Consider the following 13,663-nt stretch of genomic DNA (forward strand, 5'->3'; position numbering starts at 1 on the left):
GACATCCAAGGCCCTGGACTAGGAATCAGGGATGCATTATGACTTCTGTGGGGCCTACGCACTCTTCCTTTTGTAGGCCCCTTTCTCCTTCAAAATATGAAAAAATTCAAGACAGCACTGGTATAAAGATGAATATAATCATGACCCTAAAATTCATTTTTTCTTCTAATTTTAAAAGAAATAAACACGTTTTTTTGTGGGCCCTAGGTATTGAGCCTATTATGCCTTACAGATAAGTCAGCCCTGTTAGAAATGTTTTAATATTGGCCGGGCACAGTGGCTCATGCCTGTAATCCCAGCATTTTGGGAGGTCGAGGTGGGCAGATCACTTGAGGTCAGGAGTTCGAGACCAGCCTGGTCAACATGGCAAAACCCTATCTTTACTAAAAATTAAAAAAATTTGCTTGGTGTGGTGGTGGGCACCTGTAATCCCAGCTACTCAGGGAGGCTGAGGCAGAAGAATTGCTTGAACCAGGAAGGCAGAGGTTGCAGTGAGCTGAGATAGTGCCATTGCAATCCAGCTGGGTGACAGAGTGAGACTCCTCTCAAAAAAAAAAAAAAAAAAGTTTTAATATGGAGACTATAACACAGACAGCTTCTTATGGCTGCACTGTGGGGGGGAAGTCTCAAGTGCCATAAGAGAGGCAGAAAGCAAGTTCCACCAGCGTTCAAAGGGAAAGGGTGTGAAGTCACATCTGGTTGGAAGACGGATCAGAAAGACTTCTTGGAGGTGGTAGTTTTAGGGAAAACAGAATTTATCAAGTAGGAGTGATAGAGAGTAGCTTCTCAAGAAATGACAATGGCTGGATCAAAAGCATGGTGTAAATATGGGGAATAGTTTGATGAGAATATGAGCTTTTCGTGGAGAAAAGTGTGACACGAAACGATTTTTTTTGAGACAAGGTCTTGCACTGTTGCCCAGGCTGGCATGCAGTGGCACAATTACAGCTCACTGCAGCCTCAGATTCCTGGGCTTAAGTGATCCTCTTCCCTTAGTCTCCCAAAATGCTGGGATTATACCACACCTGGCCATTGTGGGAGCTCTTTTTTTTTTTTTTTTTTTTTTTTTTTGAGATGGAGTCTTGCTCTGTTGCCAGGCTGGAGAGCAGTGGCATGATCTCAGCTCACTGCAACATGTGCCTCCCGGGTTCAAGTGATTCTCCTCCCTCAGCCTCCCGAGGAGCTGGGACTACAGGTGCCTGCCACCACACCCGGCTAATTTTGCTATTTTTAATAGAGACAGGGTTTCACCATATTGGTCAGGCTGGTCTCGAACTCCTGACCTCGTGATCTTCCCACCTCGGCCTTCCAAAGTGCTGAGATTACAGGTGTGAACCACTGCGCCCAGCCTGTGGGAGGTCTTAAATGACACAGTGAAACATTTTCATATTGTTTGACAGGCAATGGGGAGCTAGGGGAGGTTTTTTTTTTTTTTTTTTTTTTTTTTCCCCCTGAGTCGGAGTTTTGCTCTTGTTGCTCAGGCTGGAATGCAATGGCACAATCTCGGCTCACTGCAACCTCCACCTCCTGGATTCAAGGGATTCTCATGCCTCAGCCTCCCAAGTAGCTGGGATTACAGGCATCCACCACCATACCTGGCTCATTTTTGCATTTTTAGTAGAGACGGGGTTTCACCATGTTGGTCAGGCTCGTCTTGAACTCCTGACCTTAGGTGATCCACCCGTGTCAGTCTCCCAAAGTGCTGGGATTACAGGTGTGAACCACTGCGCCCATGCCTGGCCCAGCAGATATGACTGAAGCTGTGCTTAAGGAAGATAACTCTGGCTTCCCTGTGGGTGATGGATTGGAGAAGTGAGGTTGAGGACAATGGAGTCTAGGTAGGAGGTTATTGCCTAAGTCTAGGTAAGAAACAATGAGAGCTGAAGTAGAGCAGTGACAGTGGGACTGGAGAAGAATGGATAGATGTGAGACACATTTGGGGTAGAGCAGATATGACTGAAGGTTAATACAAAATAGATGAATTAATTAAGGAAGAAATGAAGGAATGAAGGACTGAATGAGTGCTACTTTCAATAATGTAGTTAACCTTAGTTGTGTACAGTTGGCTCTCCATATCTCCGGGGGAATATGTTTTGGGACCCTCTATGGATATCAAATTCCACATGTGCCCAAGTCCCTTAGTCGGCCCCCCATCCATGGATTTAACCAACTGTGGATCGAAAAGGTTGGCCCTATGTATTAGATTCCGCAGCACTGGGACTGTATTCCCATCTCAACTCCAAGAATAGGCCCAGACAAAGGACACATTCCAAGGAAGATTTTGTTTCTCCACTCTCATCACTAAGAAGATTTGTGCCTTGAAAGGGGGAAGCGCCCGGGAGTGGTGGCTCACGCCTGTAATCTCAGCACTCTGGGAGGCCAAAGTGGGTGGATTGCTTGTGCCCAGGAGTAGGCCAGCCTGGGCAACATGGCAAGACCTAGTATCTAAAATAAATAAATAAATAAAATTTTAAAAAGAAAAGGGGGAAGTTTCTCCAAGGGTGCAAACAAGGAATCCTTTCTATAGGATGTGGATTATCCTATTGCCTGACTTACTCCTCTCTGAACTTATTTTATATACCACCTAGTGGCTGCAATGAAGTGAGCTGGATTTTCACAAATGGCTGTAGCCAGCCTCATTACTTTCTAGTCACATATTTAGGTCTCCTGGGGTGAGCAGAACAAGTGTTCTAATTGCTTTCTAATTATTTTCCAGTTAATTGAACCTGCCTCCTGTAAGGGGTCTGAAGCAAGGTCTTTGTGTATATGGGTGGTGTGTATGTACACTTAGACATCTAACTGTGTGTTCCTGCTGGGCGCGGTGGCTCACAACTGTAATCCCAGCACTTTGGGAGGCCGAGGCAGGCGAATCACTTGAGCTCAGGAGTTCGAGACCAGTCTGGGCAACATGACGAAACCCCATCTCTACCAAAAATACAAAAATTAACTGGGCATGGTGGCGCATGCCTGTAATCCCTGCTACTCAGGTGGCTGAGGGAGGGGAATTGCTTGAACCTGGGAGGCAGAGGTCTCAGTGAGCCAAGATTGTGCCACTGCACTCCAGCCTGCGTGAAGGAGTGAGACTCTGTCTCAGCCAATCAATCAATCAGTCAGTCAGTCAATCAATCAATGTGTCCCTACACAGGGAAAATCAACGTGTCCCCACAGTCCAAGGCCCAACCTTAAATGATGTTTGCATTCTTCACTTGTTTCATTTCAGCTTAAACATTTCTCTGCTCCATCCGTGGAGCTAACTGGGAGCTGACCCTAGTTTGATCCCAGTGAAAAATATTAGGAGTGGCCAGGCACAGTGGCTCACGCCTATAATCCCAGCACTTTGGGAGGCTGAGGCAGGTGGATCACTTGAGGTCAGGAGTTTCAGATCAGCCTGACCAACATGGTGAAACCTGGTCTCTACTAAAAATCCAAAAAGAAAACATTAGCCAGGTGTGGTGCTATATGTCTGTAATCCCAGCTACTTGGGAGGCTGAGGCAGGAGAATCTCTTGAACCCGGGAGGTGGAGAGTGTAGTGAGCTGAGATCTGCCATTGTACTCTGGCCTGGGCAACAGGAGCAAAACTCCGTCTCAAAAAAAAAAAAAAAAATCAGGAATGGACTCCAGAACAGAGTTATAACACCGACTGTTATATGCCACATTTATCCTTTGTTTTTATTTATTCTTTTTTTTTTTTTTTTTAGGGATAGGGTCTTGCTCTGTAACCCAGGCTGTAATGCAGTGGTGTGATCACAGTTCACTGCAGCCTCAAACTCCTGGACTTGGGTGATCCTCCTGCCTTAGCCTTCCCAATAGCTGGGATAACAGGTGCATGCCACCATGCCTGGCTAATTTTAATTTTTTTTTTTTTGTAGAGATAGGGTCTTGCTATGTTATCCAGGCTGGTCTGGAACTCCTGGCCTCAAGCAGTCCTCCTGCCTTGGCCTCCCACAGTGCTGGAATTACAGGCATGAGCCACCGTGCCCAGCCATGCTGCATTTATCTATAGGACTTTTACAGAAGGCTTTTCTCTTTCTGTGTGCTTTTTCTTTTTTCTATGAAACAGACGTGTATTTATAAAAAACGCTGGGCACACACCACAGTGTTTGTAGAGAGGAAAGACTTAATTCACAGCTTCCTTTACGTCTACTATGTACATTGGAGTGCCTCAAGTGCTGGCATACCCGTAGCACAAATCTCTTCTGGTACCTACTTCAAGCTGAAGGTCTCCAAAACCAAACCTCCGGTAAGTTCTTCTTTTTCTCCCTTCAGTGAGAATGGAGACTTCCCTTGTCAAGGTCATCAATAACCCCATCTTTGCAAAATGTAATAGTCATACTTCTGACCTCATCTTACTTGGCTTATGCACAGTACTTGCCATAGCTGATCACTCCCTTCTCCATGAAACTTTCCATTTGGCTCCCAGAACAACATACTCTCCTGGTTTTCCTCCTGCCTCACTGACCATTCCCACACAGTCAGTCTCTACTGGTAGTCTCCCTGCCTCATACCAACCTCTTCATGTTGGATGGTCTGGAAACTCAGGCCTTGGACCTCTTCTCTATATTCTGTACTCTTCTCTATACTCAGTTCTATGGTCATCTCATCTAGTCTCATAGCTTTAAATGCCACCTAGAACCTATGATCCCCAAATTTATATCTCTAGCACAGACCCCTCCCACGTGGATGTTTAATAAATATCTCACTTATTGTATGTAAATCTGAACTTCTGATTTTGCCTTCTAAGCCTGTCTACTTGCAGTCTTCATCTTAGTTGATGGCCAGAATCCTTGGTGTCATCCTTCACTCTTCTCTCATATCCTTTATCTAATCCATTAGGAAATCCTATTGGCTCCACTTTCACAAACATATCCAGAATCCAAGAATTCTTTTTCTTTTTTTTTTAGACAGAGTTTTGCTCTTGTTGCCCAGGCTAGAGTGCAGTGGTACGATCTCGGTTCACTGCAACCTCCACCTCCTGGGTTCAAGTGATTCTCTTGTCTCAACCTCCCAGGTAGCTTGGATTACATGGTGTGTGCCACCATGCCCAGCTAACTTTTGTATTTTTAGTAGAGATGGAACTTTACCATGTTGGCTAGGCTGGTCTCGAACTCCTGATCTCAAGTGATCCACCTGCCTTGGCCTCCCAAAGTGCTGGGATTACAGGTGTGAGCCATTGCACCTGGCCCCCTAACAATTTCTAACTACTCCACTTCTATAATCCTGGTCCAAGACACCATCCTCTCTCACCAAGATCATGTCAATAGCCTCCTAATCAGTCTCTCTGCTTCCACCCTTGCCCTCATCATGTTTCTTTTCAATGTTGCAGCCAGCTGAGTGAGCCTTGTAAAACAAATTTTTCTTTTGCTTATTTTATTTATTCATTTTTGAGATGAAGTCTCACTCTGTCGCCCAGGCTGGAGTGTAGTGGTGCAATCTCTGCTCACTGCAACCTCTGCCCCTGGGGTTCAAGACTCTCCTGCCTCAGCCTCCTAAGTAGCTGGGACCACAGGTGCCTGCCACTGCGCCTGCCTAATTTTTGTATTTTTAGTAGAGATGGGGTTTCACCATCTTGACGAGGCTGGTCTTGAACTCTTGACCTCATGATCTACCAGCCTCGGCCTCCCAAAGTGCTGGGATTACAGGTGTGAGCCACCGCGCCTGGCCCTTTTTCTTTTTTTTAAGAGATGATGTCTTGCTTTGTTGCCCAGGCTGGTCTTGAACTCCTGGCCTCAGGCTATCTTCCTGCCTCAACCTCCCAAAATGCTGGAATTATAAGTGTGAACCACCACCCCAGCTATAAAACAAATCTGTCATTTTTGTGTTTAAAATTTTCCAAAAGCACTTCTCAAACTTTTTTTTTAAGACAGAGTTGCTCTGTCATCCAGGTTGGAGTAGAGTGGTACAATCAGAGCTCACTGCCGCCTCGACATCCCAGGCTCAGGTGATCCTCCCGCATCAGCCTCCCTTGTAGCTGGGACTACAGGTGCATACCACCATGCTCAGCTAACTTTGTGCTGGGATTACAGGTGTGAGCCACCACACCTGGCTGTAAAACAAATTTCTGTCTTTCATCTGTTTTATGTCTATCTATCTATCTATCATCTATCATCTGTCTATCATCTATCATCTATCTATCGTCTATCTATCTGTCTGTCTACTTATTGAGATAGGGTCTCACTTTGTCATTGAAAAGATAGGCTGCTCTATCTATCTACAGATAGATAGGGCAGTCTATTTATCTATCAATCTATTGATCGATCGATCTACCTACCTACCTACTTACCTACCTACCTACTTACTTACTTACTTATTGAGACAGGGTCTCACTTTGTCATCCCAGCTGCCCTCCTATCCATCTCTATCTATCTATCATCTATCTATCTATCTATCTATCTACCTACCTACCTACCTACCTACTTATTGAGACATGGTCTCACTTTGTCATCCCAGCTGGCAGGCATTGGCATGACCAGGGCTTACTTCAGCTTCTACTTCCTGGGCTCAAGTGATCCTCCGGCCTCAGTCCCCCAAGTAGCTGGGACTACAGGGATGCACCACCATGCCTGGCTTTTTTTTTTTTTTGAGTCTTCATAGAGACAAGGTCTTGTTATGTTGCACAGACTGGTCTTGAACTCCTGACCTCAGGTGATCCACCCACCTCAGCCTCCCAAAGTGCTGGGATTACAGGCATGAGCCACCATGCCTGGCCAATTCCTCTGTTTAAAACTTTCCAAAAGTGCTTTTTGAAATTTAAAGTGCTGGTGGGCGTGGTGGCTTATGCCTGTAATCCCAGCACTTTGGGAGGCCGAGGCGGGCGGATCACCTGAGGTCAGGAGTTCAAGGCCAGCCTGGCCAATATGGTGAAACCCCATCTCTACTAAAAATACAAAAATTAGCCGGGCATGGTGGTGCATACCTGTAGTCCCAGCTGCTTGGGAGGTTGAGGCAGGAGAATGGCTTGAACCCAGGAGACAGAGGTTGCAGTGAGCTAAGACTGTGCCATTGTACTCCAGCTTGGGCAACAGAATAAGACTGTCTCAAAACAAAACAAAACAAAACAAAACACAGAAAAGAAAAAGTGCATACAAATTACCTGGGGATCTTGCTAAAATAAAGATTCTGATTTAGCAGGTCTGGGATAGGGCTTGAGATTCTGCATTATTAACAAGCTCGCAGGCCATGCTGAGGCTGTGGGCCCAGAGACTACCTTTGAGTAGTAAGGGCCTACAAGGCCTTGTATGATCTGGTTCCTTGTTATTTATGCTTTCCCACTACTCCTTCCCTTCCACGTGCTCTGGCCATTCTCAGCTTGCTTCTCCTCAAATAAGTCAGGTATAGTCCTGCCTCAGGGCCTTTGCGCTTGCTGTTTCTTTTGACTAGAACACTTTCCCCTAGCCATGTGAACTGTCTGCTCCCTCACCACCTTTTTCACTCACGTTCCTATGCTTTTTCTCCATAGCACTTACCACCTTCCCTTCTAATATTCTATATAATTTTGTTTTTTAGATGGAGTCTTGCCCTGTCTCCTAGGCTGGAGTGCAGTAGCACGATCTCGGCTCCCTCCAACCTCTGCCTCCCATGTTCAAGTGATTCTCCTGCCTCAGCCTCCTGGGTAGCTGGGACTACAAGGCACATGCCACCACAGCCGGCTAATTTTTGTATTTTTAGTAGACATGGGGTTTTACCATGTTGGCCAGGCTGGTCTTGAACTTCTGACCTCAGGTGATCTGCCCACCTCAGCCTCCCAAAGCGCTGGGATTGCAGGCATGAGCCACCACACTTGGCCCTATAATTGTTTTATTATTGTCCACTCCCTCCACCAGAATGTAGGCTCCACTAAGGCAGGGATTTTTGTCTTGCTGTAAAACAAGGCCTGGCAAATAGTAGGCACTCAATACATGCTTGAAGGAATGATTACTGGTATCCACATGAATAAGAAATATGTTAACTTGATAGTTGTTGTGAAAAGAGTCAAAATAACATTCATGAATCTAGGGGAGGGGTCCTCAGAAGAGCAGGGCTGGCACCAAGCATAATGCCTGAAACACAACAGACATAAACATTTTATTTCCTCTTTGCCTTCCCATCCTTTCCTGAAAGTTATTTGTACCTTGGCCTGGTGCTGAGGCTTTATATATGACCACACAGTCAGTGAGCCATCTATTTCCTATATTTATCCTGTCCTAGTACAAATATGTCTATTCAGAGAGTTTGGAAACTGGAGTAATCAAAAAATTTGGAACTTGCAGTATGTGGAGATTTTACTTCTCCTGGTCATATATCCTTCTACCAGCTGTCTTGCTAACTGCAGGTCAGAGATCAGGAAGTAAGTTTGGTAGAGGTGAACATGACTACACCAGAGACCACACAGAGAGAGGTCTTGGGAGAGTGGCTCCTGCTCAAAATGCCAAGTATAATTTTGGAGGCAAGGATGCAGACGGACTACTGAGACAATATTACAACCTACATGTTTATGCTGCTTTAAAAATGTTTCAAACCTTTTCATCTATATTAATTCATTCTCATGCTGTTCCTAAGAGGTAGAAATTGTCAGTTGAGTAAACAGGAGCATGTAAAGAAGGTTAATGACTTACACTCCTATTAATGAGGAGCATAAGCCTGTCCCAACTTATTTCTAATTTTTTGAAGATTCTTAAGATATTTGTTGTCAAAAAGATCTTTGGGGAACAGAGGTTTAAAGTGATGAAAAAACTATCACTCTCCAGGTTAAGGTCACCCAAAGAAATTAAAAACAAAAAACAAACTATCACCTACCGATTCCCAGTTCATAAGCAAAATGAATTCTAGAAATTCAAGAGTATGCATATGGGCAAGTGTAGGGAAGATTGGGCCGGGCATGGTGGCTCATGCCTGTAATCCCAGCACTTTGGGAGGCCAAGGCAGGTGGATCACTTGAGGTCAGGAGTTTGAGACCAGCCTGGGCTACAAGGTAAAACACTGTTTCTACTAAAAATACAAAAATTAGCTGTGTATGGTGGCGGGTGTCTGTGATCCTAGCCACTTGGGAGGCTGAGGCAGGAGAATCACTTGAACCCAGGAGGTGGAGGTTGCAGTGAGCTGGAATCACACCACTGCACTTCAGCCTGGGAGACAGCAAGACTCCATCTCAAAAAAACAAAAAGAGTTATGACTGGTCTGGGCTAACAATTGTCCTTCTCTTTCTTAGGATGCACCCATTGGTGTTTTTTTTGTAGGTGAAGAGCAAGAATTAGTTCACAGGTAATGAACATTGGGAGGTTTGTTTTAAAAGGGTGGGAGAGAGGTCATCACACACCAGGAATCCAGCAGTTGCACAGTCACAGATATTTCATATAATGGTCACTTTTCTTTTTTGGACCACCAACCCCAGACACTAAGAAAAACAATTTTCTGGAACAATTTCAGCCCATTCTAATGAAATTGTTTTTCTTAGTGTCTGGTTTTTCAGTCATTATAAGCTTGAAGATTAGTTGCTGGGGTAGGGTAGGGACAAAGTGGGTCATGTCTTTTGTTTCTATGGAAAACTTCAATATCACATAAAATTAACTTATGTTTAATAATCCCTTTTATAGCAGCTCTCTTAAAGTATCTTTACATATAAGCTCATTAATTTTCATTGACTGGGCTTAAGAAACGTAAAGGATAGATAGAGAAAACCCTAGCTACCTCCCCTCCCCACCAATAAAAGAGGCTTCTTGCTTACTAGGAATATAAAAGAGTAAATAAGAATCCCCTTTGTTTGATTTGAAAAGCTTTTGATTTAAAAATACTTTAAAAGTGTTTGTTTTTCTTCCTCTGTAGACCAGGAATGGTTTGCTTTCGAGAACACTGGCAGAAGAACCTTACTGATGCCAAATATGATTTCATGGCGGCATTCCCCTCCATATTTGATCGTGTCTGATTCTTACAGAATGTCTTAGGATTGTTTTTCTAATCAGGTTATATTAAGAAGACAATACAGCACATCAAACCACATAATATTTATTAATAAACTTGTGGCATACAATCCAGCTGTATTTTTTTGCATTCATTTTCCATTCTGCAACCTCCATCACATCAGCAGTAAGCTGTTTTCTAAAATACTTTTTCCCATCACTGTATGCATCACTTCTGAGACTTACAGGTATACAGCTGCGTTTAGAGAGTTGCTAAAATTCACCTATCAGACCAAACTAAGACCGGTACTTGGCTGTTTCCCATCTGAGCCTAAGTCTCCAGCTCAGACACATCTCTTATGGGCACAACTGGGAACAACAAAATGGCAACAGTTCTACAGCTCATAATATAACCAGTCTGAAGGGTTCCCCTACTCACAGACCCCTTCGTTTACTGTGAGTTAAGCCTCACTGCTAAATAATGTATTTTGAAACTGGAAAACCAGGCATGCTGCCTTCCATAATACACCACTATACTCATGATGGCAGGAGGGTGGCTTGAGGACTAGGGGCAATGACACGGAATGGATTCAATCATCGCCCTTACTTATCTCTGATCGTCTTCCCATCCTCACACCAAATAGTCACTTGTTCCCACCTTCCCTATAAACCTCTCTTGCCTGGCTGCAAAATTTTAAGACACCAAAGACAAAATTACATTATGCTCTGAGTGATGACTTACAAGTACATCAGAATATTTATTTACATAGAAAAGCACTGGAAAGGAGGAACACAAAATATGAAAGACAACTGACACAGTACTGAAATTTTTCTTTTCTTTACTGCTATATTTGTACAATAAATAAAAAAGGAGGGAAAACCCTATCAGAGCAATGGGCAAGGAGGTGGTAAACTAGGTAAGTCTCCTTGGAGAACAAAAAATATATTTAAAATACAATAGCCCTACAACTGACTTATGGCTCAGGTGACTAAACACAATTTGAAGCAGTAACAACACTCATGAGCTGAAAATAAAATACATTTAGCCCTTTTATTCTTCCTGCTTCTTTCCCAAAGAATATGCCATTGAAGCTGTTCTTGATATCACAATATTCAAACATCACAAAATTTCTGCATTTAAACTACCTTGCCTACTGAAAATGAGAGAACATAATCATTCCATCTCTAGGAATGTAACCAAGAAAAAAACAAAGAGAATAGGTTTTTTTTTTTTTTTTTTTTTTTTTTTTGAGACAGTCTCACACTGTCGCCTGGGGTTGGAGTGCAGTGGCATGATTTCAGCTCACTGCAACCTTGGCCTCCTGCCTCAGCCTCCTGAGTAGCTGGGATTATTCAAGCAATTCTCCTGCCTCAGCCTCCTGGGTAGCTGGGATTATAGGCGCCTGCACCATGCGCAGCTAATTTTTTTTTTTTTTTTTTTTTTTTAAAAGATGGGGTTTCACCATGATGGCCAGGCTGGTCTTGAACTCCTGACCTCAGGTGATCCACCCACCTCGGCCTCCCAAAGTGCTAGGATTACAGGCGTGAGCCACCATGCCCAGTCAATTTTTTGTATTTTTAGTAGAAACGGGGTTTCACTATGTTTGCCAGGCTGGTCTCAAACACCTGACCTTGTAATCCACCTGCCTTGGCCTCCCAAAGTGCTGGGATTACAAGTGTGAGCCACCACGTCCGGCCGAGAATAAAATTTATAAGTGGGTATTATAAAATTCAGGTTTTATTATACAGGGAAGTAGATGGATTGAGACTCAAAACTCTGGGAACTAGTTTCTTTTTAACTTTTGGAAATTATAGATATATTAGGCTAGGCAGCAACTGTGATTAGGTATAAATAAACAGAAATCATTTCAAATTCAGGGGTCAAAAATGTCGCTACATGCTGACTCTTTAGTTCAGTAGTTGTAGGTTAAAAGTAGACATTTCCTGGAACATATATTTAATAGTATTTAAAACCGTTAATACCATTTAATAATAAAACTTTTGGCTGGGTGTGGTAACTAATGCCTATAATCCCAGCACTTTGGGAGGCTGAGGCAGGCGGAATGCTTGAGATCAAGAGTTCAGGACCAGCCTGGGCAACAAGGTGAAACCCTTTCTCTACTAAAAATAAAAAAAAATTAGCCAGGCACGGTGGTGTGCGCTGGTAGTCCCAGCTGCTCGGGAGGCTGAGGTGGAGGATGACTTGAGTTGGGGAGACAGAGGCTGCAATGAGCCAAGATTGCACCACTGCACTCTAGCCTGGGTGACAGAGGGAGACCTTGTCTCAAAAATAATAACAACAATACAACTTTTACTCTATACTTTGAAATATGACTGCCTTATTTAAACACTTGAAAAACAACCACTTAAAAATATAAGGCAAGAGGGCATTTTATAATAGTATAATCAGAATTTCCTTATCACCCAGGTAATTTAAATTTACCATAGGCATGTAATAATAATGCAGATCAAACAACCTTAACAAAAATGGCCAGTCATGGCAGCTCACACCTGTAATCCCAGCATTTTGGGAGGCTGAGGTAGGCAGATCACTTGAAGTCAGGAGTTTGAGACCAGCCTGGCCAAGATGGCAAAACCCCATCTCTACTGAAAATACAAAAATCAGCCAGGCGTGGTGGTGAGTGCCTGTAATCCCAGCTACTCGGGAGGCTGAGGTGGGAGGATCACTTGAACCCAGGTGACAGAGGTTGCAGAGAGCTGAGATTGCACCACTGCACTCTAGCCTCAGTGACAGAGTGAGACTCTGTCTCAAAAAACAAAAAAAACCAGAAAACCAACCTTAACAAAGACAGCCAAAACTTCCAGGGTTCCCTCCCCGATTCACTCTTCTGATCTAATTAAAACTGAACAAAATAAACCAAGGAAAGAGATCATGAAATCATAGTCCCACAGCTTTCCATTTCTTCCCAACTTAAAACTAATAAAGTAAGGAGGTTCTATACATTAAGGATTAAACTGATGACAGATGCAAAAAATAAAAAATAAACAGAAAGGTTTAACAATGTTTAAAATGAAATCTGCTTAGTACATAAAACACAGTTAAAAATATTTAATATTGTTTTAGTTTTATCCTTATAAAACAGTTAAGCTAAAACACTGACTCATTATATTTTTCCTTATCAGAACTCTTGACCATAGCTGACTCCTATTCTTTTTGATGTTATCCTATCCTCAAACTCAGATCAGCTCAGGTTGAAATAAAGTACTTAAATGGGCATAAGAGTAGACTTCTCAAGACTTTATATTTGAAAGAACCATTTTTAAGTAACTTATTAAGAATTTAAAAAAGCTAATGTTCACACTTCAATTCAACAAGTCTGTGAGTTAGTTTGCTTTTTGGTGTGTTTGTTGGTTTTACAGTGGAGGTAGGGACTTTAAATCTTATTATTTTCAGGCCAGATCACATATTGTAGTATACAAGTCAGTTTTCAAATTCCAGATTTGCTTTTTGCAGCAATGCCTTCATTTTGTTAACAAAAGTGGACTCCTATATGTTTCTATGAAGTCCATTTATAACACATTCAACACAGAGGAGTGGTAATTTCCCAAAAGTTCAGTTGGGGTAGAGGTGGGGGTGGGGCGGGCATCACATATAGCTAATAGTAGCAGTGTCTCATGGTGTGAGACTGAAGTTTCTCATCTCACTAACACTTTTTGTCCATGCCACCTCCTCCAATAGAGAATTTTACTCATAATTTGGATTTTTTTTTTTTTTTTTGAGATGGAGTTTCACTCTTGTCACCCAGGCTGGAGTGCAGTGGCACGATCT

General features: G+C 43.1%; 1 protein-coding gene across 3 annotated transcripts in view; it reads left to right on the forward strand.

The window, feature by feature from the left end:
* Positions 1 to 11,113, forward strand: part of AKAP14 (A-kinase anchoring protein 14) — a 33,296-nt gene extending 22,183 nt beyond the window's left edge. For 2 of the 3 annotated variants that reach the window (XM_032258386.1, XM_032258385.1), the window contains 3 exons: positions 4,062 to 4,241; positions 9,186 to 9,238; positions 9,800 to 10,004. In XM_032258386.1, coding sequence (XP_032114277.1) covers positions 4,062 to 4,241; positions 9,186 to 9,238; positions 9,800 to 9,899 — 333 coding nt within the window. In that variant the 3' untranslated portion in view covers positions 9,900 to 10,004. Of the gene's footprint in view, positions 1 to 4,061; positions 4,242 to 9,185; positions 9,239 to 9,799 lie in introns of all 3 variants that reach the window. The other variant, XM_032258384.1, reaches the window with a different exon arrangement.
* The last annotated feature ends 2,550 nt before the right edge of the window (positions 11,114 to 13,663 follow it).

This window comes from Sapajus apella, unplaced genomic scaffold, assembly GCF_009761245.1.
Source record: "Sapajus apella isolate SASKATOON/1434 unplaced genomic scaffold, GSC_monkey_1.0 scaffold102, whole genome shotgun sequence".
NCBI classification, from domain to species: domain Eukaryota; kingdom Metazoa; phylum Chordata; class Mammalia; order Primates; family Cebidae; genus Sapajus; species Sapajus apella.